We start from the raw sequence: 26,028 nt of genomic DNA, 5'->3' as shown, positions 1-26,028 counted from the left end.
GGGGGGGTGTTAGCAGACATGGCTTCACCTGATGGACCTGACTTCGTTATAACATCCATGTCGTTAAGTTTTTACCAACAGAAAAGGAAGCGTACCTGCAGGATCTGGTAAGCCACAGAGCAGTTGCTAAAGAGGGCCACCATGCACTTGATGCACTGATAGGCCCGTTTCTGATAGTGGTTCTTGGAGCGCTGGATGGTGTCGAACAGCCCGTCTCTGTCGTCAGGAATGCCTTTAAGCACATTGTGGATCCTGAGGAGGAAAGCGAGAAGGCTCAGGGACGGTCGCATTTCGAAACAAAGCGGCGTTTTGTGCGTTGGAGGCCGAGCGGCCGGCCGGTCGGACCTGTGCGTCTGCCAGGAGTCTTCGATGAGCAGGATCTGTAGCAGCAAGTCCAGATAAGGCCTCAGCTCGTAGGTGTAGGAGTACGCCACCTGAGAGCGAAAAAAAAAAAAAAGGGATCCACGTTTTTAACAACTGCTCTCAAAACGCACGAGTCGGCCAACTTGTCGGTCTGACGATGGTTTTGGGCGTTTACCTGCCAGAGCAGTTCACTGAGCACAGTGGAGGAGAACTGAGGGTTCTCCCAGCAGCAGAAACGAAGCAGCTTCACAGTCTCCTCCGAGTTGCTGCAGTCCTCGATGATCTTCTTCACGTAGCTGGTCCTCACGAACAGGATCTCTGCCACCAGCTGCTGCACAGGCATGACTGGAGCTGTCAGATTTGGGTCCCCATATGGGTTAGGAAGGGGAGGGTTACCTGAAGGGGGGAAAAGAAAGAAGATTTTAAAGTGGTCCTGTTGAAAATATCTGTCATTTATCCGTCATATGAACCCTCAGCTCTAAGCTATGCCTACACAGCAAAGAAGCTCAGAGTGGCTGCTTTGTCAGTCACTTAATCCTGAGCAAGGATGTAAATCATCACCGGGCTTCGACTCTCAGCGCCAACACCGGCCCGGTCCCCTGCGATCCACCTACCATTGATGGAGGACTGCATGCGTGAGGAGACGTCACAGCAGCGCACCAGCTGGGACACCACAGTGTAAAGCTTGCCCAGCTCAGCATACTGGTACTTGATGGGAGGGCCGGGACCCTCGTCCAGAGCGACCAGCATGAAGGTGGCGGGAACATTTAGCTTCAGCAGCTGAGTCTTCTCTGCCAGACCTGTGTTGTCGAAGCAACGAGACGAGGAAGGTAAAACATTTTAAATCAACGACTGTAGAAGAAGAAGAATGGGGCAGAAATAAAAAAAGGTGCTCATTGCGTGCGTCTTACCCAGGTTGGCGTACATGACAAAGAGGTTAAAGTACTGCTGTAAGTGCCGGCCGTGTTCAGAAACCTCTCTTCTGAGCAGGTTCAGCACCGCTCTCAACAAGTGGTCACTAAGACTCAGATTATCACAGCCCTGATTCACAAACGTGACAAACAACAATCAAAGGGTTAATGAAGAGGACGAGGCGGGACGAGAAGCCTTTCAATGTCGATGCCTGATACAAGCTGCTGGAATTATTTTGCAGAAAAAGCTACGAGTCAAAGTAAGCTGGTCCAGAGGCCTGACACCAACCTGAGCCGAGGGTCCCGGCGAGGCGGTGGGCGAGGGGCAGGGCCCGTCTTGCAGGGAGAAGTGCGCGATGAAGACTATGAGCTTGGCAAACGCTCCGCGGACCTCGGCACTCGGGCACTCGAGGAGGTACTCGGAGAAGCGATTAGGGAACGCGAACAGAACGTTGTGTGCAAACCAATAGCGTACATTCTTACTGTGTCTCAGCAGGATGCAGAGGGCGTCATACCTAGAGGGGAGACATCGGGATTACGGACGAGAACAACAGGAACCCCCCCCCCAGAACACGTAAAAAGGAGAGCTTACCAGTCGCTGGCAGGACCCCGTACGACCTTCTTGGTGTGAAAACCTGTGCTGAAGAGGAACCGAGCAGCCAGCTGAGCGCTGATCATAGCAATCTCCTCTGCCTCTGGCAGAAGATGGTCTTGTCCTGATATGAAGAGAGCAACGAATACGATGAGAGAAGTTTCCAGGTAATTTGCTTGGTGAGGAACAAAACCTACTTTTTAAAGCTTTACCTTGAAGTTATTACCCTGTGTTCTACAGTGACGGCTTCAGTAATTTATCTATTTTTTTCTGTGAAATATTAAGCTGCGGACTTATCAACAATAGGCTTGTGAGTTATACGCCCAGGCGGTGCAATTATCTGCAGTTTATACCGTCTTCTGACCCACGGTAGCGCAGGATATTAGGTCTGAATGCATTTTTTTTTAAAACACAAGGAAGTCAGATTAGTGACATGATTAGTAATGAAAGCTGCTGTATCTCAAGGAGAAGCGCTTTGAAATCCAAATGAATAGAAGATATGAATAGAGATGCGATGTGAAATTATTTCGGTTTTCTAAAGATCAAAGAAGCCCACGGGGGAAGAAGCGGAGAACAGTCAGAGCTGGAGGAGGGATGGGATTCTGTGCATCCAGAAATAATACGGCATTATTTTCTCACATTTCTGTCAAAATGAGCTTTAAATTGTCTTATTCCTTCACAGATCACTTTTCTAGAAAACTGTTATTTTGCAATTCTTTGAGTTATGCACTGAATGTTGAGTTATTGTTTTGTCTCGTTCACACCTGAATAAATATAACTTAAAAAGAGCAACTTACAGCTTAGTTGGCAACTGTAAATAACAATTTCAGCACAACTGTTCTTCTAGACGTGTTAAGTGTTAAAAGTATAAAAAACGATTGTTCTACATGTATCTGCACACACAGACACGGTACACACCTGGAGGAGGGTTTAAATAGACACTGTTACAGGTCAGAAGTTTCTTAATGAACTGGAAATATTCCAGGCTGTACTGCATCCGGTTGTGCATGAACTGGACGTTCTGCTTGCGGACGCTACACTCGATGACACTAGGCATCTTGACTTGATGTGGCTTGGTGGAGGAGATGGACAACTCCGAGATATATTTGACAAGTTCGCTGTCCTTGTCCAGTGAGTCCATGCGCTCGTAGAACAGGATGTAAGCGTTCCACCAGCGCTTCTGCCTCCGATACGACATCCGCTTCATCATATGGTCGAACACCTCGCCCATGTACTCCCCGCCGAAGCACTGGTTCTTCATCTCCTCCTCGTCGTCCATCTTGCACTCGGTCACGTCCCCGTCATCGAACTTATACCAGCGGTTCTTCTCGCCGTCGCCGCCGTTCCTCTGGATTATGTAGGAGTAGTAGTGTCCGCCGCTGGCCTGGCCCGAGTGAACCAGCACTCCCACCAGACGATACTTGGAGCTGCCTGCGGGCGTGGGCTCCGACAGCTCGTTCTGTTGGATCACCTGGTTCTCCGGGTTCACGTCGTCGCCCTCCAGCTTCGCCACGCCCGCTACCGTGTACGGCTCCATGTCCAGCTCCCTGGGGAACTCGAAGTAGTCGTTGAACTTTATGGCGCACTCCCTTTCCCAGTCGTAGTCGAAGCGCTTCAGCTGGATCGCGAGGACGGGTGGCAGTTTCTTGATCAGCAGGCGCTTCACCGTGTCCACCTGATGAAGAGAAACATTACAGATGAACTTCGGCTCATTTAAATCTACTAAGGGAAGCGAACAAGACATTTGCCCCTTTGCAGCCTACAAAGACAGTTTCTTGCAACAATGCAGAGTAAGAAGAGCCTTGGAGTCTCACCTTCTTGTTACACTTCTCACAGTGGTAGGCATTTGCTCCTTCTAGCAGGTCTCCTTTAACATACTGCTCCATGGAGTCCAACAGGTTTTGGTGGTTCCTGATGTCTACGTTGAGTGTTGTGAATGATTCCTCACACTCGTACCTGAAAACAAAGTTAATTAACTCCTCGAAATATAAAGTTCAGCAACTATTTACGGTAATTATGCATAAAGAAGTAACTGCCTACCTATGGGGGCATCCTTGACAAATCTTCTGGTCAGCGAAGGACCCTCCCAGCACCTTGCTGAGCATGGGGGGGTGACCCAGAGCTTTGAGAGCTTCGTCCAAACTGTCCACCAAGGAGTTGAAGAACTCCAAAGCATCGTGCTGTTCTCTCAGATTTACTGGCTCACCCCATAACCTAAAAAGGACAAGATTGACAGGAGGCACTGTGACACAAACTGAAACTGATCCGGGAGGTAAACGGGGACTCAAAAGTCTTCAAGGTACCTGAATTGTTTCCAGAATCCTCTTGGGACGTAGTACTGCAGCCTGGACGCAGCCAGGTGGCCAAAGATGACCTGTAAGTGACGCAGCACGCCGATGTTGTACTCCTTCCTGTCCTCTGACTTACTGGAGGGTTTATCGTCAAACTGGTGGTGGTAGCTGAAAACTTCATCACGGGGATCTACATTACTCTGTGAAGACAAAAAAAAAAGTTTAGGTTTCAACAAAAAAAAAAGTGTTTTTTTTTTAAACAAATACAGCTGTTCCTGTTTTAAGACAGAGACAAATGTCCAAACAACAATCAGATAAACCAGAATAAATAGCAAGGCAATTCATTACTTCTGAGTGGTAGTAATATTACAAATGGCAGCCTAGTTGGTCTGCAAACTTTAAGTTAGTCATTTTTTCCACATTCACTCTATGCTGAAAAAGGGGGAAAAACTTCAAAACATCATCTCCCACAGTACCTCATTCTCCTGCTTCTCATCGCCGGACATGTCATCATCCACGTCCGTGCCCGTCCCCTCGATGGCCAAGATGCCGTTGCGGATGGGAGGGATCATGTACAGCTGCTGGATGACAGAGTTCATATAACAGGTAGCACCGGCGTTCTTCAAACCTACAAAGCCTTTGTTGGGCCGAGGCCCCACTGGGGGCAAGTACTCCCACTCCGTTAATGTTTCACAGCCTGAACGTAGCGGGGAGACAAAACACACTCGGGGTTATTATTCTTTATCAAATGGTAGTTTTGATTCACGTGTGAGACGGACAGAAATGCCTCCGTACCCAGGTAGTACATGTCAGTCAGGGTGTCGACTATCTGTTTCAGGTTGCGGACACAGCCGACGGCCAGCGCCACCAGGAGCTCAAAGCCAGCGTTGATGGACGCAGGTGTGCTGCACACGGGGATGGCCTGCTCTGTGGGGAACTCCCCGCTCTTCATGTACTGCAGGTAAACATTGGACGCTGGGAAGATGAAGTCGTCGATCAGCTCCTAATGAAGAAGAAAAGATGACACACATCCCAGGAATATTACAACCTGCAAATAAAACTGGTTTGCCAATCTTGTGTTTGTATTAAACATTTCAGGGATGGCCTGTTGGATGTACCTTAATGAGGTTTGCTCCTCCTTTCTCACAGCCGATGTAATATTTCTTTTCTGGTGTCTGGAAGGCTAGAAGCTCTTTGGTGACCCCAAGGTGGCCCTCCAGGATGGTCTCCTCCACACCAGTCTCTCCTGTCCTCTTAACCTCATCCTAGTGAATGAAAATACATCATGTTTCAACATTTCTGCATCAATTTGCACAACCTTATGAGGAATTATATTACAACTGATTAAAAAAAAACAACAAATAAGCATGTGGTTAAAGAGTTTGTGTTACCCGTATTCTTTTCAGCCAGTCAATCTCATTGTTGAGCAGCACCTCAGCATTTGGCAGGTTGATGTTACTGTTGTAGGCATAGTTCAGCAGATGTCGGAGCAAGGTAAAGTAGTCCCCCGCGTGTTTGGCTCGCTCTTTGGCTGTGCTCTGAAAACAAAACAAATGAAATCAGGACTGCGTGTGCTTCATTCAGCTGAGGGTTACAGAAAACTTGTGAGCAACTCACCCCAAGCACCGTGAAGAGGAGGGTGATGAAGAACAGAAGGGGTCGATGGCCCATACAGCACCTGGTCGCCATCAGGAAAAACTGCTCCTGGGCCATCTGACGCACAGATCTGTCAAGAGAGATTTCAACGTTGGTACGATGATATTCTGGCACAAAACTACAAAGGATCTCGGTGCTTCCTTCAAATTTGCTACATTTGCGTTTCAGCAGAAAGCTGGAAAACATGCTGGTGTGCTTACTTGCTGTGGCAGTGCAGCAGCAGGTCTATGATGAAGGTCTGCCAAGCCTTCTCCTTACTGAGCGTGTCAAGAGCCGTGGGCATGAGGGCAAAACACAGCGTCATCACTTCCAAGGCCTCGCAGCACACCTGCTCATCCTCACCATCTGGCTCCTTGGCTGCATTCGTCTGTAAATTTCATTTAAAAAGTTGCTTTTTATTTTTTTGAAACGCACACTGCTCATTCTTGACGGTCTTTATGGGCTTTTATAATGTTTTAGTTTTTTGGTGATCGAGGTTTTGCTGTTCGTTCGCTCATATTGTACACAAATTTCACAGCAATCACTCCAACTGCTGTAAGAGCTCGGCGCAAAAAACAGCAACGTCGAGACGTTTTACCTTCTCGTATATCTTGCTGATTTCCTCGTTGGAACTGAAGACAAGCTGCACTGTGCCGCAGCCCGATGCCCACACAATTTTCTGCACTGCTCGGATCACACAAATGTCTGGGATGTACTTCGATGCCTGGAAGAAATTCTGATGAAAAATACAGTCCCACAGAATCTATTATTACTATTCTTACAGTTCACTTTTCACAATGAGCTACTCAAATAATAAATATCCAATTTTTTTTTTTTTTTTTTTTTAAAAAAGGTACTTTTCAACAACTGTCGGTTGTTTTCTTGAATATTACACAGCACAGACTGTCCATAAAAAACTATAATCTAATCTTACACATCCCTGTGAGTGTTACCTCATCAGAAATCTGCTGGGCCAGGCGAATAGCTACATTACGCAGCATGCATTCAGAGGCAGGGTTAGGAATGTTTTGCAGGGCACTCTGAAGAACCAGCGCCTGATCATGAGTCGCCTGGTTTATCTGTGTACAATTGTTCAGACAGAGACAGACGTGTTAATACTGCGGCGGGCTCAATTCTGAGGAACCAGCTCGGCAGGTTTGCCTGCTTGCGTGGGCTGCGTGTAAAGCCTAACCGGAGAGACGGGAATATTTCCCTCGGCGTTGGGCTGACAGGCCTCAGCCACGGCCTTCACGTGGCCAAAGCCGACCGCGGTCAGGAGGAGCTTGGCGATCTTCAGAGCGTTGAGGTAAGCCCCTCGGCGCGTCTCCATGTCTGCCGAAGGGAGGAAGTTGTTCCTGGTGAGCATGCTCAAAACCAAGGGCAGGCCGCCGCTCTTTAGGAAGTTGTACTGAAAATCACTAGCGTCCTCGCCCAGAGTGGCACTAGCTGGCATCAGCAGAGCATACACAACCTGCAAGAGAAACATTTACATTTACTTATTAATGCTGCTGTTCTTGGACCAGCAAATAAACCACAGCACTAAAATACATCATTGCCTAGTCGGTATGAAAAAGTGATAAATGGTAAAGAAAGCAGAAAAACAATGGCACACCAAGCCTTACCTCAATGAGGTAGAGCACTTGTGAGGGTGAAGGGCCGAAGAAACGCGAGTCCAGTGAAGGACTCAGACTGTTCTCGCCAAGCTTGGCATGATCCAGACACACAGCTCTCAGATTCTCCACTGTGGTGTTATCTGCACACACACACACGCAGCACAAACACGGCCACTGAGACAAACCTGTGCGTGGATTACTGAAGGAGCACGTCTTCCATCAAGCAAGCAGTGAGGACATTAATACTTTTCAACAAAGAGATAGATTTTTATGTACCTGGGGGCATAAGTTTCATGAGAACTCGAGCTCCATCTCTGAGCTGAGGCATGTTGAGGTTGCAGCCCAGATCAGCTATCTGCCACAGGAAGGAGATGTAGCGCGGATGCAGCGACATAATCTGTAATTCAGGACAGAAGGTGTTCTTGTTCTTCTGTTCGTATACCGATCGATACAATGACACATAACGTAACATATCGTATTTTGGAGTACTGTCAAATTACTTCTCTAGAAGTCAGCTGTTGGCCTAAAAATCACTCAGTCACAGTTTTAACAAACATATGTAAAAACCTGTTTAAACGCTCAATACAGAATAAGTGTCATTAACTCACCACGCCAGGAAGACAGCTCTCTACTTCAGGGTTAGGCCCATCACTGTAGTGGTTTCCATGGTTACCAGGGGAGCCAGTGGATGAGTCAGATGAGCTGTCTGGACTTGAGGGCATGTTGGCGCTCACCTGGGTCAACTTGGCCGTTATCAGCTGTGCGACAAAACGACAACGAGTTTCAGTTAATGTTGATTTAATGGATGGAGCTAACAATTTTGTGTCCTTGAGCTCACACACGCGCACACACACACACCGTTTTGTCCTTCAAATTAAGCTGTCCAATCAGCTTCCTGTCGTCAGCTGGATCAACAACCTCCCCGCCAATAAACAGCTCGATCTTCGTATGTGCAGCGTTAGCCTTTATCCTGTTTAGGATGCCGCGCCGGACCGAGCCAATGGTGTCGTTGGTGTGTGACCAGATGTCTAAATCATCCACCTGACGACCTTGGTTGGGAAAACGTACGATCAATGTGATGTGTTTCCCCCGGAAAGCTCTGCAAGACAGAAGTCAGAAAGATATCTGAATGAAACAGTGAAAGCAGAACCAAGATTCTCCCAATTTTGTTAATGAACACAGACCCTTAAACTGTAAAGACGAAAACAAAACAGTTTCACTGCTTTGATTCATCCTTTTTTGAAAACTAAGTACTGCGAGACATCTTTGGTTACCAGCTGTGTGGCATTATGTTACCTGATTCTTGTGAAACAAACCAGTTTTACTCCAAACGTACCTTGACATGGGCAGTATGGTCCTCTCCTCGTGGTAGTCGCTGTCGCACTCATTAATGTACTCCTTGAGCACTGTGAGAACTCGCACCATACGGATGGCCTCCTGCCGTGCACAATTAATGCTGTCTTTGTCTCCGTCCAGCACGCACAGAGTGTCGTAGGACGCCTTCAGGCGGTCAAAACACGACTGGATGAAGTCTTCATGAATCTCAACCTGAAAGGAGAAGAACCAGGTGAGGACAACGACCCAAGCAATCAACCCCCATGCAGACAAGTACTTGTTGGACAAACACTAAAATGAAACGATCCCCGTACCTGGTTGACTTGTAGTTTTGGTCCAAGATTGGTGTAGATCTCTTTTAATAGGTCTATGGCTCGGTTAGCGATATCATCGCTTCCTTGAATCACGACCTGGGTAGGAATTGAAAAGGCATACTGTCAAATTCAGACCTGCAAACCTGTCTTAGTGCATTTGTTGTTGTTTGCAGATGAGAAAATGAGACTCATTGTTAAAGATTTTATTGGGGACACTTGGAAAAAGAGATTCTCAAAAACATACCAAACTTCAGATTTTAGGGACATTTGAGAATATTTTGCCTTTAAAAAAAAAAAATTATGTGCTTCTTTTAGATGTACACTGGCAGCAAAAATACATATATACAAGTCTGTTTGTTTGTTTCAACCAGACACCAAAGTCTTGGTTTTAGTTACAAGCGGTGCTCAATGTGACTAACTGAAGGGGCAGTTTCTATTCCACTATTAGTCGTCTACCATTTCATTTAATCTCACAAGAAAATCTGGCACATAAAGAAATGCAGAAACATTTGTCTGTGTGACTACAACTGCTCTCCTCACCCTCCACAGATAGTCCAGACCGATTAGTTCCAGGTCATCCATCATGTAGGCCCTGCGTTTTGCTACCAGCTTCCCCTCCCTGCAGTTGACTGCCTTGAAGAACCTCTCGAAGCACTTCATGCCGTTTTCCGTCAGCAGAGATGGGTCCAACTGCAAAACGTTGTTCTCGAAGAAGTCCTTATTGATGTCTGGGTCTAGGTCTGGCTCGTCACCCATCAGCTTTGAGTACCTGTGAGATAAAAGGGAAATAAAAAAAACATATTAGAGAAACCGTTTGTCGACTGACAGATGTAAGAATAACAAAAAGGCAAGAAGAGCTCGTACCATTTGAAGCAGGCCTCACGGTCACACAGAAACACTGCGTTCTCAGCCAGACACTTCCAGATCTGCTTAGCCTGAGGGGCACACAGCCACAGCTGGCCATCTTTTAACAGAAACCTAAAAATAAAAACAGCAAAATCAATAGTGGAAGTTAGTGAACTGAAGGTAACATTTAGTCAAAACGTGCATCTCTGAATGGCCAAGACTGCAGCTGAATTAATCTGAAAGCAATGCTCTGGAAATTTACAACAGCTGATCTATAATAATAATAATAATAATAATAATAATAATAATAATAATAATAAATACTTTTGTGTTTATCTTTTTAGAAGCCTGTATGCTCTCATTTAATTGCAAGACATACCTCAGGAAGTTAAGTCGTTCCTGTACTTCCTGGACGTGACTGTAGCGACTTCCTGGTCTGACAGTCTGAGGATCGAATTCTGCTTGTTCTTCTGGAAAAGCACGTAAACGTCAAAGTCAGACTCTGGACGACACGCCCTTCTCATCGGATTCCGTAAAAATAAAAAATAAAAAAAACATTAGACTACCTTTGGATAATTGCCTCATGGTCTCCATGTAGGCTGAGAGATTCTCCGCCACCAGGGTGACCAGAGCGTGGTTATGCTGCAGCTGGTTGATCAGGTCGTGGCGATAAAATACATGAGGACTTCTCGTGGTTTGACTGAAGACAGAACAGGAGGAGGAGGAGTGGATGAAAGAGATACACAAAAATAAATAAAATCATATAATGGGCGAGAGCCAGGAAAAAAAAAAGAGACAGAAATTAATAAAACAGTTTACAAACTTTTAGTAAACACCTGATGCATATGATACTGTATCACTGATTTCTCATTTCTTACTGTAAGGAAAATAAAGAAAGCAGCTGTATATATGTGTATGTGTGTGTGTGTTTGCAAGTTATAGAATAATCAGCAGAAAGTCATATCAATAAAGGCTATTTCCTGCCTTGTTTCCACAAGAATGTTTTGGTTTTAAAACCAAATTTGAGGCAAAATGAGGCTTTTAATCGAGAACGTTTTCAGAGCCAGCACATTGCAAAGAGACATCAAAATCAGCAGGATATTCAAAATCATTTCAGACTCCAGATAAGTTGTTTTATATATATATATATATATATATATATATATATATATATATATATATATATATATATATTACACTGATTTCATTTTTCAAAGCAAATAACAGCGGAGACAAATAATTAAAAATGCACAATAATTATATATATGTATTTAAATACACATGCATATCTCAGAAATCTGAAATACATTTTTATAATCTGAAATCGGAGTGGGTCCAAGGCATGAAATCCCTTTGATATTTTGCACTGAACAATTTTGAGGTAAAAGAAACTGGTGCAAGAAGTAACGGGGCTCCATCTCAAAGGACTTTTCATGAAGTCGTACAACTGTGTTTGGTTTGAAAAAAAAAAAACTCATCTTGTCGCCACAAGACTGCTGTAAAATGAGTCTAAAAACTGACAAACTGCACATAAGCTTTAAACCCGTAACTCAAGAAGAAGAAAGGACCACCTAAGCAAAACAAACTTCTTTGGACATTCGATATGTGCACCTTGAATACTGTACTCCCATTCTAATTTCATTTGAAATTAACTCAAGGGAGTTATGAAATTGTATAATAGGTAAAACTTCCTTAAAATTTTAGGGCCAAGAATTCAACAGCGTTATTGAGAAACACAGGAACAGTTTTAACTTGTATTTGGATTACTTTAAACCCTTAAAACACATCCACACCTCTGCACAGCCCTGCAGGAAAGTGCCACGATGCTGGATTTTAGAGAAAAAAAAAAGCAGACAATGGATGCACTTTATCCTGAGAAAGACCTCATTTACATATCCAACTTTTATGGGTCATTGGAGATGTTGGGGATGGAGTACAAACTCAAACTCAATCAGTTGTTATGCAATATGTAGTGCCTAAATTCCAACATATATAATATATGAAATAGATAAAAATTGCAGCTAAATAATCACGAGTTAGGTTCAGATTTTTGTGAATATTGCTGCTCTTATAAATGAACTTCCTATGTCCATCCATCCATCCGTTTTCTTTCGGGCCGTGGGGGAGCTGGTGCCTGTCTCCAGCGGCCACCGTGCGAGAGGCGGGGGACAACCTGGACAGGTCTCCAGTCCATCACAGGGACACATCGAGACAAACAACCATCCACTCTCTCACTCACACCTAGGGACAATTTAGAGTCAGCAATGACCCGAACGTGCATGTTTTAGATCTGAAAGGGGGGGGAAACCCACTGATGCACAGGGGGTGGGGTGGGGATATGCCAACTCCACACAGAAAGGCCGGGAGGCGAACCTGCGACCTTCTCGCTGTGAGGGGACAGCTCATACTGAACTTCATGTGTGCTGGAGAAAAGTCATTTGAGATGTAACCCAAGAAAGAACTGCTTAAGCTGATTTGTGGCAAAAAAAGGTTTACATTTTATGTAGTTCATAAACATGTCAAAGAGGAAGTTAGACTTGACGTAACAAAGAAATAGGTAGAACCCTGAAATTAACACGTAACTTACCTCACTAAGTTCGTGTGTATGTTAATTGGAATTTTCTTTCTGGAAAAACAACAGGCATGTATACTACATATTTTCTACAGTGACTACAAAAGTTCTTCAGATCAAAACAATTTGCTTAACGTATCAAATAAACTTAAAGTCAAACTTTAGATAGATTTCTTTTTTTATGGGTTTCGATATTTTAACTCGCTAGTTTCCTGACAATACAACAATCTAAAATGAAACAATGACAGAAGAAGTTAGGAATTGTGCTTAACATTACAGAAAAAGCAGAGAAGTAGGAAATAAAACTGAAAACAACCCCACTAAATCCTTCAAACCCTCTTAGGTTTCAGTGTAATATGTTCATGTGGGCTTCCCACTTTAACGTTTAGAATATAAAAAGGTTTTCCATAATGTGATAAATGCATTGTGGACAAAAAGAAAAAAAAAGGTGGACTTCAGTAGAGTTGTTGCCTCATATAATTGTCTAATATTTTAAGAAAAAGCCAAAAAAAAAGCTGGTATCAGACATGTTAAATTTGACAAAAAGGTAGTAATTCCTCAGCATTATTTTTTAGCAATAAAATTAGCTGCTGTTAAACAATCCAGTGTTATCTATTAGTTTTAAAACCTTTAACTGAGAAGTCATTAACTCTATAAGACTGATGAGTCCAACAACTCTACGGAAATGATAAAAATGCCAGTAATGTCAATGTTGAGTTCATACAAAACTATTGTAGAAAAAGAAAGAAAACCAAAACAACCCATGCTTGCTGAAAATGTGTTTTTAAGCGTGATTAATTGAAACTAGCTGAGCTACGATCTTACCTAAGGTTTTGAGGCGCTTCTCCAAAGAGGCTACAAATTTCCCTGATTTGTTTCAAGGCAGGGATCACCCATTTGTCATTAGTTCGTAGTTCTTCTATGAAGCGATCTATCCACTGAATCTTCTGCGTGTCTCTGTCCTGTGAGGGAAAAGAAGCCGTTCTTTGCGTTACAATAAGCCTGCTGTCTACTCCCCCCCCACCCCCACCCCTGGTACGCATTTATCAAAACGACCCCGGCACGCACCTGTGAGCAACTGTAGTCCAAAATCTTGATGTGAGCGCTGAGAGCTTGGTCCATGATGTCTACAGGCACGTCGTCGCTGTGGGCCAGGTTCCACAGCAGGTTCAGGACCTTGTGGGCCATCACGCCGTCCTTGTCGTCCTCGGCCAAGCGCCGGATGAGCTCCAGCAGCTTTTCGCGCTGCTTTTTGCTGGCGTTGGTCCAGCTTGCCTGTACGGCGGAAGAGGAACAAGAATGTTCAGAGTTCAGAGCAAAACTGGAAACGGTTTCTTTTTTTTTGGGGTTAAATCAAAGAGTTTATCGTCTGCGACTAACGACAGCAACCTTGTTACCTTGAAGCAGTCGAAGAGATGATCGAGCTGCTCGGGTGAGAAGTCCCACGCCAATTTGGCCAAGAGGTCGTGAACATTCTTCACAATGGCCTCGTGCTTTCCAGCCTGCAGACGTACAAGAGCAAGAAAGGATGAAGGAGTCATCCCGCGCGAATACGAGCGACGAGCTGAATCGCACGCCATCCAACTTCTCCAAGCATGCCGAACGTGTTGGGGGGAGTATTTTTAGGACTAAAGTTAGAGCTCGGACACACTACTCTGTAATAAAAACAGCCTTCATAATCATAAAGTTAGTAAAATGCACCTGCGCAGCCCAGATGTTGTCCAGATCTTGCATGGTGAGAGCTTTCTCTTTAATAACGAATCGAAGGATCTTCTCGAGTTTCTCCACGTACTGCGGCTGATGCAAACTATCCCTCAGAACAATAGACAGGATGTGGTTCTGCTGGATCCATTCCTGTAGCAGAATAGGACAAGAAAGAACACAAGGTGATGAGAAATTAACTCACACACGTGCCGCTCTTCGAAATCGAGCCACAGACGTTAAAGGTCGTGCGTACCGCCATGCGCTCCGCAGTGAGCCACTCCTCCTCCTCGGGGTTGTGTCGATGAGTGTAGTAGGACACGCTGGAGATCACTTTGTTAACTTCATTTAGTGCATTCATTTTGCCGTTAAAAGAGGAAATTTGTAATAACCTGGTGGTAAATAAAATAAAGAGTTTGGTTAACGTCTGATAAGCTTCTAAATGTGCGGTAACCTTTGTGACTTTGCGTCCAGACAACGCGTCGACACTCACCTAAGAATCATTTTTAACCTAAAAATCTCTAAATTCTTCACCGTCTCCTCCTGCCCCGGTACACGGGAAGCCAGATTCTTCAAAGACTTGATTATCATGGACAGTGCGTCGTTTTTGGCTTCGTTCTTGGCCTCTTTCTTTAGCTCCTCGTCCGTGAGGTTCTCTAGAAACTGGGGAACCATCTCGATGACTGGAAGGAAGTACTTCTTTACTGTGTGCAATGTGAGGAACTCGTAACACTGGCCGAAAGGTCTGTAATGCAGACGACACGAAATCAGACGGAAACACTTGCAACCCGACCGTTACGCTGAAAAAATGTGCAGTCCGGGGGCACGCTGTGCATCGGAGAGCGTTTCCATTTGTCTCACTTGATAAGTGCAGCGATGATCTGGACGTTCAGTGCTTGGCTGCTCATGAAGCGATCGTGCAAAATTTGAAACCCGTTTAACGTGCCAAATTTGTTTATTAAATCAACCAGCCAGCCCTGTGGAGACAACAAACAAAATATGAAGCTTGCATTAAATCCTAAAGCTTGGTTTCCCGTTTTTACATTTATCCATTTTCACTGAACTTCTTCACATGAAGCTACACAGGCAACTTCCTTCAGATAAAAACTAGTTTGTCATTTGTTCAACTAAACTTTTCCAGTAATAAAATGTTCTTTCTTTCACAAAAAATGCCCCTAATGCTGTGAAAGGAGTAACAAATTCACTCTTTCACTGTAAAACCCCCTGTTCTCTGGTGTATTTATCTTTTTTATACAGTTTGACTTCTACCAAGGGAGTTTAGCGTCTTTTGTTTCAAACATTTGATTATTTTCATTTTCAGTCCACTTCAGAGACAAATTCTCTCCGTTTCACATGAGCTCTCAGTCATGGCTTTCCATGATTTTCATTTGAGACGAAGAAAGTCGAGGAAAAGCCTGATTTTTTCACAACAGTTCCAGAGGAAAACAAACGAATCTTAAACATCCAAACATTTTTGTACATGTAACGCACGGACAGTAAAGCAAATCTTTCCGCAATGTTGTACAAATTAAACGCGCACAGGGGAGTTTTAAAAGAATTTAAGACATGGCTTGTTGGCTAAAAACAAAAGCGTGACGGCTTCCGTTTCTGCGTTCACCAAGCGGCGCGGCAGATCACCTTAGGGGATCGTGGGTCTGGTGGCCGAGCGTAGAGCTCATCGTCGGCTAGCTGTGCTCCAGCGGGCACGGTCTCGGAGGGCCGCGTGCCGTTGTAGATGTGGAACTTGCAGTGCGGGTTGGTGGCCATGGCCAGCAGCTCCAGTAGTGGGAACCAGTCCTGAGAGAGCTTGGCCACACACAGCTCAATCAGCCGGTGTGTGTTATTAATGATGCACCTCTGAGAAACAGAAACAGGGTTGAAAAGTTATGACGAGACCAATGTAAACAATATAAACAGCAAGCATTGATGGAGCCTCCTCCTCACATTTGGGCTCAGCTTGGTGTCTGGGTTGGCACCTATGTAAACCTGTATCAATAAATGATCATTTAACCCTGGTAAAAGTAATGCAGAAGAAAAACAGAAGAAAAGGATGCAAATAGTAACTCACAGTGCAGAAATGGTGACTGCTGTTACATTTTTGCTAGTTTCAAACCATTTTTAATACAGATAAACGTGATTCTAGTGAATAAAATAAATCACAGGCCACTCAAATGTCAACAGTAACTGTGTGAAGCGTAACAAAATGTTAAATATTTTATGCAAAATATAATTACAAATAATCAGAGCTTCAAACAGTCAAGCAAGCAGCTTTTGTTTATGTTCTTTTATTTTGTCCACAAGCTCAGCAACAAACCACATTTATTTTTAAAAGGGCTTAAAAAGTTAAACATAGTTGATTAACTAACGTAATGACCCGAAACACGCAAAACAGCACCATACACAAACAGAAAAGCAAGTTGATCCTGAAAATAGAGATTTGGCTGATGCAGAACATAAGACTTCTTAAATCTTTCTTCTGTTTCCCCCCTCCTCCCCTAAAATTACAGCTCAACTAAAGCAGTTATATTAATCCTTTCAGAAAGATGACTAATGCATCCATATTTATGGCTCCGGCTCAGAACTCGTACTCTCAAGTGTGCCCTCGCTGTGCAGTAGTTTTAATCTTGACTCCTTAAAATAAACAGGTTTTTACTCGTGATGCATTCTGAGGCTTCAACTCTGGATCTTACTTTATTAAAAAAAAAAAAAAGTATCTATGCTGTTCACGCTAACAGAAAGAACGCCAATAACCCGACTGTTCTTTGTGGCTGCTGACGGCTCCACATGTGAGGAAACCAGATCTGAGCGATCAATAAGGGACTGACTCATCAGAAAGTGTTCGCGGACCTCGGTCACTTAAGTGTTTCTGGAGCTACGAGATGTGCGGAAGGAAAAAAAAAAAAAAAAGATTCAGTTGTAATGGACCTTAGCCGTATCAAGTCAACGTAGTTTGGAGTAAAAGCAACAACTAAAACAAAACTCTCACAAGTCCTCACCAACCAACCAGTGAGACGCTTATTTATTGTGAAAACGTTCCAAAAATCAATCCTCCTAATAGAAACAGCCAGTCTCACCTTTTCCACCACGCAAAACAAAAATATTGATTACTGCTGACTTTGTATCAGCTCTACAAAAACTAAACAAATAACTCAATTTAAGACAAAACTTAAAATGCATTTGCACGGTTCTATTAAACTAATATCATTAGTCAGGCCAAGTCACAGCAGTGATCTTTATCAAGCTTTTCTGGCAAAAAGAAACGGATATGTGTTTTGAAACAAACTGAAGTGTGATTCATTTCAACAAACATAAGGATGCTTTTTTAATGTGACAGATTGTGTATTGCTATTTTCTTGGCTTAAAGAAGCATACCAGAAGACAGAGCTGCTATAAAAACTTACATGTATCTCAAACTTCCAGCCGCTGACTGCCTCATCCGTCAAGATTTTTGTGAAGGAAATGGTTAACCCGTCCCGGAAAAACCTCTGACATGCCTCACATTTCACATCCAGTCCTGCAACACAAAGAGATTTACTGCAAACGATACAACGGCACACATGCGAAATGTTTTAAAACCTATTTTTCTTGGAGAAACGTTCAGCTCGAGGAGCGAGATATAAATACAAATGTAAATAGCTCTGTGGAGATATGGCAATCACTCAAAAACATGGCCAAAATATCCGTAACAATTCTCACGAGCCCATGTGTTGTTTTTGACCAAACTATACCTTCTATTATTTTTTTACGTCCATGCTGTCTAAGAGGACATATGACTAAAAGGATTTCAGCGTAAGGAATGAGGAAGAAAGTCCACCTGTGTTTATGAACAAACAACAGCTAATAAGGTGTCAAGCAGCATGGAGGCTGTATTTCCTCAGCACTGGTAGGCGATTTCCTGGCCAGTTTTCCATTTGATTTTGTTATCTGACTTTTTTTTTCCTCCATATTTAAACAGATTACTTCTACAATTGACCCATGACTCTACGGGGTGCCGCGGTCCTGTGATCCTGAGGCTGCAGGTTTGAGCCCAGGTTGCGTCGGGAAGGGCATCCTACGTAAAACAATATTACTCGCTGTGTGCGACCCCTGAAGAAGGGAGCAGCCGAAAGAAGGACGTTTATACTCAAAATGCAAATCAGAGCTGAGTCTTTTTCGAAACCTCGCTAACTGAAATTCCTCTGATTAAGAACCTGAGATGATCTGAAACCGAGATCCCCCGAAAGCAGCCGAGCATTAAAAGTGAAGCGCCGAATCCAAAGAACATTCTGTACATTCCTACCTTTTTTACTCAGATCTATAGCAGCTTCCAAGAGGACTTCTAGCTCTCCTTTTGGCAAAACTGGAACGACCCATCGAGGCCTAAAGCACCAAAGACAGTGGATCAACACAAAGAACAATATATGCACGATAAAACGCATGAAGACCGTCTTTACTTTGAACTGCGCTCTGTTAAGCTAAACCTATCTGAATAATAATTGTTTTTTCAGTGAGACTAATGCGGTGCATTCAGAGTAAATGTGTAGAACAGATAAAACTTGATGGGCACGGAAGCTTTGGTGTCAGGAGGCGTGTGAATACCTGTTGATCATGTCATCAAGCTTGGCTAAGTCAGTGTGAGGAAAAGCAGGCTCTTCCTCCTCCAGCTGGGGGGGCCCGTCCCCCTGGCCCTGCTCATCTGGTGGGCTCACTGGAGAGTTCTCATTAGATGAGTTGGGAGATGATGTCTAGGGGGGACAAAATGATGAAAAAACATGAGCAAAACGATAACATCGCAGCGTAGCCGAAACCTGAAGTGCATTTACTGATGGTAACACAAACGGTTTTGAACAATAACTTTTTTCCTCCGCTCCAACTAATGCATTAGCCCACGGCCGCACTTTCATTAAGAAGAACAATCATTAATACATTCGGGCAAATTAAACTTCAAAGCTTTAGCGTTTTCACTGTTACTTTAGGGACTAAAGCAGACGTCCCTCTGAGCTCCTCTGCAGTTAGTGGCCCAGGCTTTGGACTCGACGAGCACCACCAGGCCTGATGGATAGCTCTGGTTTGAGGTTAGCTGTATCAAAATGGCCACATTCACTTTTCTGGTAAGCGCCCTGAGACACCTTTTGTCGTGAACTAATGCTATACAAATAAATTGAATTGAACCGAAGGTAAAAGGTGAGCTTTATCTGTGAGTCAAGGCGGAAGGCCGATTTTTTTTTAAAAAAAAACAGGTTGGGTAGCTCCCATCTGACTTGAGAAAGGTTTTAAAAAAGGCAACAAATGGGCAGAAATAAACATTTAAGGATGTGAGTTCTGCTCAAGATCAGGGCTCAAAGCAGGTTTGAAAAAATTACAATAAAAAGTACAAATTTCATAGTGCTGAACTAATTCCCACCCCGGACATCATGATATTGGTGCCAGATGGAAGTAGCACATTTTGATTTTACCATTCTTTATTTCGCCAGGATATTATAGCAACATATCTTATTAGAAAAACACTGAAAGGATTCCAGTGAAAGTCTGTGCCCAAATTAAAAAAAAGCAAAACAAAACAACTGAACTAGGCTGCAGTTTGTAGAAGCTGGTTTGAATTAACCAAAGCTTCACGTTTTAAGAATTTCACAGGTGGACATTTCTACCTATTATACTCCTTCATGAACATCCAATGTTTACTGTGATGAGCAATTATGTGCAAAGGGCTTTATTTGTGGGGGGGTTTTCGGCCAAAAAAGGTACTTGTGTAGAGCAGAGTAAGCCTGATCATTTTCTTTATCCTCTTAAGTCTCCACTTGTTGATATACTATTGTGGAAAGCTGTGGTCCAAAAATGCCATATTCATGTTTTGATCCATTTGGTTGACATAATTTGCAATAGCTCTGTCATTGGACACTTCTGTGCAATTTTATTAGGTTATAAAATAATGACAGAATATACTTGCAGGTTGGTTGAGGCACGGGTGAGTTGTGCTGTGGACGTGGCTGAATTGAACGCCACATTTTCTTGTAATTCCCCTCCTAAACAATGGGGATCGCTGCTGAGATAATACTACCTCTGCGCAGCAGGAATGGCAATAGAAAACGTCATACAGGAAGTACATCGCTAATATTTAAGTGTAACAGCACAGCTTTACTTTGTCCAGGCCATTGGGCCGCCTAATGCGCAGATCAGTTGCAAATTTTTCCCTGAATATAAATATTTATGCCTTATGTTTAAAACTGCACCTAAGCAAAGACCGTTTTATGGCATTCTGGGCAATGTTTACAAAGATCCCGTCCACTGTGGGCATGTTTTTATGGCAACGCTCCAGGATCTGTGTGCCCCCAACAATTGAAATGCCAAGAAGTTTTTGGCTCGAAGCTTCCAAGCCCCGGGCTACACCACCCGCTGGTTCCAAGACAGCTCAAGGTTTCACCGGCCCGACAGAGTAACAGAGACGACGGCACCAGCTAAGAGCGGCGAAGGTAACCTGCTAATAAGAAACCATTTCTTTTACGGGTTTTTTTTTTTTTTTAGGAAAGCAAGTGTCAAACATCAATTCCTGCTTACGTCTCAAGTTTCTGTAGAGATGTGCATCATTGAAAAGTTTTGTTGTGCAATCTGTACTTTTGAATAGTCGCTGCACAAACATACAGATTGGTGTCTTTCCAGAAAAGCTTTTTAAAAAAAAAAAAAAAAAAAAGCCTTTGATTACTCAGACCTATAGGGTTTTGTCATGCAGGCCTACGCTTTTTATGTACATCAAGCAGAAGAACGTGAAAAGTAAGGGCTGACGTGTCTGAGGTCTAAATTTATGAGTATGTGGTTATATCTCAGTGCTGTCGAACAGAATGAAGCCTCCTGAAGAAACGAGAGGAACATCTGAGATGTATAAGTCTGCATTTAGGATCTTTTCCTTTTTTTTTTTTCCCCACATCAAATGTTTGTGCATAAACATCGGCAGTGGTACGGGAAGCTGCGTTTAGTAGAGTAAAAGAGGGATACTCATCGTCAAGAGGAATACATAACCGAGAAATGCAAAATGTGGGGGAGTATGGTGAAGGCTCCTTCTGCTTGACTGACCTACATAGGCAGCTTGCCTCTCACATCTCGCTACAGCTCATCTTTAACCACCACAGGCCTGCACGTGCACACACTCGCAAGGACACTCTCTCACACACACACACACACCCTTGAACCATCTCTCTGGAGTCTCTATTCATTCATTCGCTGCCTCACTTTCTCTTTTCCGCTACCTCCTTCCAACCCTTTTTTTTGTCTCGACTGGCATTTTTGTGTAACCAATATTGAATTTGATTGAATAAACACACTAAAATGAACCAAAGCACTGCTTTGCTCCAGCATCCTGTCAAACAAGAAGCAGATATTAGGATATCTGCTTATATTTTACAGTAGAAAGTCATAGAAAAGTCTCCGCTGACCTGGTTCTGTGGCAGTGGGGGTTGGCTCTGAGCATCAGGTGCCTGGCCCTGGCCCTGACTGTCGTTGCCCCCCACCGGAGAGCCACGCGTGGTGGCCGTCATGCTCGCCACAGGGCAGATCTTGGCAATCTTGGCCTCTTAGGGAGCGCTGGCCAGGAGGGAAATCACAGCCACCTCAGCTGTACAGCAGAGGGAAGAGAGCCCAAACGCACGAGAGAGGGACGCAAGCACCTGGAGATCTGGATGAGCTGCTGAGACCATTGCATAACCTGGGGTAGAGAGGAGAAAGGAAAGAGTCATCAGAAAGTTAAGTTCCTTCAATACGAGCTAGGACATTATTTGATGCAATAATCATCTTTAATGAGCTGAAATGGGCTGAGCTTTTTTAATCATCTACTAGCTATTTCAATGCTCTGTGACAAACTACTGCGTCTGGCTCAGAAGTACTGATAAGACAGAGTGTATAGTACCAAACGAGTATTTGTTTTCAATGTACTGGTTCTATACTTCCCCAAAATCCTGCATTATCTTTCAGTAACTATTGCAGATTTATTTTCTCATTGTCACGATATGTTAGGGTAGGTCTTTGATCATCGTGTTTTCAGACCACAACACCGCTGCCTCAAACCGAAGTAGAAAACTTAGCCGCTTGGGAGCAAAATGTCCCTCAATACGGCGTTTTAACGTGCTGGCTAATACGACCTAAATCGCAAGAGAATCCATGCGCAGTCTTCCACAAACCCACTTTTCATCTTTACCTCCCAGCTGCCGGGAACAGCTGTTAATAAGTGAATACTGGTTTTAAAGTTTAAATCCAGTCACACAGAAAAAAGCACGTCAAGTCAATCTCGAACACGCAAACACTATTTAAAGATTTGAAAATGATGCCTCATCACGCCTAAGAGAATATTAAAAGTTGTTGCCTGAAAAGAAAAAAAACCCTCAAGCGACACGCTGCCTTGATTTATTTATTGATTTGTGTAACATTAACGCGAGCCGCCTCGTACGAACTCGGCTCACAGGTGCGGTTTTACTTTTGGGAAAGTCAAACTAGAACATTTCCCATTTTCCGGGCGGTCAATGCCCTTTGTTTCAGCGGGAGCTCCTGAAACGGCTCTGTGTACCTTTACACACGTTACGTCACAGACCCTGCTGGCGAAGCCCGGAGGACATATTTCAGCAATCTGTGCTCGCAATCAGCGAAACTATTGAAACCATTCAATAATCGGCTTCTTGCTCAAATAATGGCGCCGCCTCCGTGGCACACAAACACACTTAGTGTCGTGTTTATAACGTGCCATAAAAGGGACACAAACTTTAACACAAAAGGACCTTTTGGACTGAACAATACGAAAAATCCTGACCTGCCAACAAATTTATCACATTTGCTGCATTTATTTTTAATAGTCCTTTCGAACAGGAATAAAGGAATCAAGTTAGTTATTAGCACAAATAGCTTTAAATCAGTGCCTGTCCTTGTAATAATATGGCATAAAAAAAAACAACTATTTACTAAAATATGTAAAACGCAGCAACTGTGCTGGAGACTTACCAGTTCAGGGGAGTGGTTAGTTAGTTAGTTGTCATAAATATTACACAGCAATGCTGTTCAACAATCGTAGTATTAATCGCTCTAAATGAATTACATCTGATAAGTTTTGTGGCGCGCATGAAAAAAAAAAAACTTAAAAGTACAAGATAACGCCACATCTGCTGATTTTTCCTTCACGAAAAAGAAGAAAACGCCTCCTAAAATGTTTACCGACGGCGGCTCTACTTAATAACCAAAAGGTACATATGCTGGTGTAGATTCTCAGTCATCCAGGCCATGGTAAATTCAAAAAAATTAACCAAAAGGTACTCAAATTCCTCCCTTGTATTTTTTTTTTAAAGAAATAATGTTTACCAAATCGAATAAATGAGCATGACTCAACCAAATCAGCCATGCTCGCTACAGTTCGACCACCACAAACCTGGGGTGGCCATGTGTTTTAATGTTGAAAATATTTTTTTTTTCTTCCCTTGTTGAAAAAACAGCCATAATAACTGCTGCATAAAAGGCAAAGCTGCACAATAAAGTCTGTGCTGTGAAGCATGTTTTCTAATGAAAATGGCATCTTCAGAGGAAACATCTGGACAGTGTAAAAAAAAAGCTCAAGTCTGATACATTCAGTAGCAACTTAATGCACATTATCTTTTAAAAATGAGGTATATTCCATCAAAAGGTTGCGATCAGGGTTGAGAGTGCGCATTATTTTTCACTGTATCATCATAATAAATTGTGACACAAGGTGTAATGAATAATCTATGCAACCCAACACTCGAAATCTCGTGCAGGATTTGGGTCACAGAACGAGGCTTTGAAATATTAGCCTGCTGGTTATTTACAGACGTCTCCTTGTTGACGGGTTAAATCGGTCGCGCAAGCGATTGAATCTATCCGTCTCCGACTTTCCTCAAAACGGCCCCGCGGTCGAGGCGCGTCGCTGCGGCCGCCGCGGCTGCTGGTTGCGGCCGGTCGGGAACGCCTGGCTGCCCGGCTCGGTTCGGTTCGGCTGCAGGTCGATCCGCCCAGACGGCGGAGCGGAGCGGAGAGGCGGCGTTTGTAGGCCTTTACCGTCTAAAGCCCACTGCGCTGACACGCACACACACACACATATATATATTTATACGCAGGCCTCAGCGCTCCTTTGGGCCTGTCGCTACATCCTCCTCCCCGCAAACATCTGCTGCAAAAAACCGACCACTCTAAACACACGCCGGAGCTGCTTTAAAGCTCAAATTGTTGCGGTCGAACACCATCTGGGACAGCGTTCTTGCTGACTAAGTGTCATGAACGCCATTTGCAACGAGCAGCGGTCGTGCTAACACAAGCGCCCGATCTGAACGGGTAATGCTAGCAAGCTGTTAGCTTGCGAGTAAATATTTAACAAAAAAAAAATGCAAATAAACAAGCCACCCTGAGACATACCTCGACAATCCATTAGTGTTCAAGCCACACAATGACGTTTTCGCCTAAACCAGCTGCACTATCGCTTCGCCGTGCCAAGTAAGTTACTGATAGTGACAGGGGAGTCGTCTATTTCCTGGAATTTAACTGGGTTTTCTGATACCTCGAGTTGCAACAAGGCTAAAAGAAACTTAAAAATTAAACTTCTCGGAGGCCCGGGGGGTTACGACATCTTAACGGCGGCATTGTTTTCCGTATGCAGTTTCAATAAGACGTTTTTCAAACTGACACGGACTGGTACACGTACACCAACTTGTAAACATGGGACGTTGAAAGGAAATGTTCCTTTTTCAGTGTGTAGACAGGCCCTGTTGCAGGTAGCTAACGTTAGCCTCGGTGATGCTAGCAGGACAAGCTAATAAGAAAACATGTACTCTTCTGGCCGTGTATTCAAATTTAATCACGCTGACACCGTAGCTAACAAAGAAAACCATGCCAGCGACTGAGAAGTATAATTAAAACCAAATACAGTAATGTTACCTTCACTAGCTCGGCTAACAACTCACCAGGAATTTGATATGACTTCCCCTCTATGCACGAACTACGTCCAAGCCTTCGACGGCGGTGTCGTTGTATCTATATTACATAAACGTCGCCTCTGCTAGTGACAGTTTCGCAGGACACAATCCTGTTACTAGAAAGAACTGATCCCTACGTTTTGCCCTCTGCTTCTGAGTGTTTTTCCTGCGTCACCGGTGCGGTAACAGCCCCCTAACTCTATCTATCTATCCGGTTTCTGGGGCTTGTTGTCACCTCGGTCCCAGCAGTCACTCACAACTTGAATCAGCTCAACATGGCGGAAGCGCAGTCGGACACAAATGTTTCTTCGGTAAAACGGGACAGTCGACCGTTTGAACTCCAACACCCAGCGACGTCTAGGAGCTGGTTTGCATCACACAACCCGGACCAGCTCTGCTAGCACAGCACCCGCTGAATGGTAAGGGCAAAAAAACCCCTCTCGGTTCCGATAAGTGACTCCGCTTCCAGCAAATACTCCAATCCCGACTTTCACTAAAACCGGGTAAAAACAGAAGAGCTGCTTGAAGCGCTGCATTATATCGCCTCCTACCGCACGGGGTGGTCATATGGAAAGTTTGCTTAAAAAATATTTGAAAATAAAATATTTAACATACGCATAATGTGATGTTTCAGCAATTATTATAAATGTCTTAATTGTATTTATTCGGTGGAACTTCTAATTCAAAACAACCAATGACTGTCACAATTATTCAGTGGGCCATCCATCTATTCATCCATCTGTTCAACCGTCTATTTATCATCAATCCATTCATCCATCCACCTATCTATTCATCCACCCATCCAACCAACCATCCATGCATCCATTTGTCCATCCATCCATCCATCCATCCATCCATGCATCCATCCATCCATCCATCCATCCATCCATCCATCCATCCATCCATCCATCCATCCATCCA

General features: G+C 43.8%; 1 protein-coding gene across 5 annotated transcripts; it reads right to left on the bottom strand.

Moving 5' to 3' along the window:
* Nucleotides 1-56: 56 nt before the first annotated feature.
* usp9 (ubiquitin specific peptidase 9) lies at nucleotides 57-25,571 on the bottom strand. Of its 5 annotated transcripts, none has more exons than XM_037976077.1 (44): nucleotides 25,096-25,571; nucleotides 21,580-21,848; nucleotides 18,752-18,897; nucleotides 18,453-18,532; nucleotides 17,575-17,687; nucleotides 15,812-16,030; nucleotides 15,035-15,150; nucleotides 14,667-14,918; nucleotides 14,430-14,565; nucleotides 14,174-14,326; nucleotides 13,870-13,974; nucleotides 13,541-13,747; nucleotides 13,298-13,434; nucleotides 12,488-12,526; nucleotides 10,467-10,600; nucleotides 10,280-10,370; nucleotides 9,919-10,032; nucleotides 9,595-9,823; nucleotides 9,055-9,150; nucleotides 8,742-8,953; nucleotides 8,264-8,504; nucleotides 8,014-8,163; nucleotides 7,682-7,802; nucleotides 7,415-7,545; nucleotides 6,985-7,263; nucleotides 6,746-6,871; nucleotides 6,391-6,528; nucleotides 6,014-6,180; nucleotides 5,775-5,883; nucleotides 5,549-5,695; nucleotides 5,276-5,422; nucleotides 4,953-5,160; nucleotides 4,634-4,854; nucleotides 4,170-4,357; nucleotides 3,907-4,080; nucleotides 3,681-3,822; nucleotides 2,785-3,541; nucleotides 1,867-1,990; nucleotides 1,564-1,789; nucleotides 1,275-1,404; nucleotides 978-1,163; nucleotides 539-759; nucleotides 346-434; nucleotides 57-252 (listed from the first exon to the last, which is right to left on the bottom strand). In XM_037976077.1, exons 2-44 carry the CDS (start codon nucleotides 21,679-21,681, stop codon nucleotides 72-74), a joined length of 7,284 nt encoding a protein of 2,427 aa, XP_037832005.1. In that variant the 5' UTR covers nucleotides 21,682-21,848; nucleotides 25,096-25,571; the 3' UTR covers nucleotides 57-71. The 5 variants fall into 5 exon arrangements, with proteins under 5 accessions (XP_037832005.1, XP_017265675.2, XP_037832007.1 ...); XM_017410186.3 differs by having other exon boundaries at nucleotides 6,391-6,516; XM_037976079.1 differs by having other exon boundaries at nucleotides 25,343-25,571.
* Nucleotides 25,572-26,028: the final 457 nt, after the last annotated feature.

Source organism: Kryptolebias marmoratus, linkage group LG6 (assembly GCF_001649575.2).
Source record: "Kryptolebias marmoratus isolate JLee-2015 linkage group LG6, ASM164957v2, whole genome shotgun sequence".
Lineage (NCBI taxonomy): Eukaryota > Metazoa > Chordata > Actinopteri > Cyprinodontiformes > Rivulidae > Kryptolebias > Kryptolebias marmoratus.
The sequence above is the reverse complement of the archived record's forward strand: the minus strand, read 5'-3'. Positions and strand labels throughout refer to the sequence as shown.

Excerpts from the sequence above, each read along its gene's own strand:
- usp9 (XM_037976077.1), bottom strand. The coding sequence starts at position 21,681 with ATGACGGCCACCACGCGTGGCTCTCCGGTGGGGGGCAACGACAGTCAG. Across the intron at positions 13,975-14,173 it reads ACAACATCTGGGCTGCGCAG|GCTGGAAAGCACGAGGCCAT; the intron begins GTGCATTTTACT and ends GTACGTCTGCAG. Across the intron at positions 1,991-2,784 it reads CTATTTAAACCCTCCTCCAG|GACAAGACCATCTTCTGCCA; the intron begins GTGTGTACCGTG and ends TCTTCATATCAG.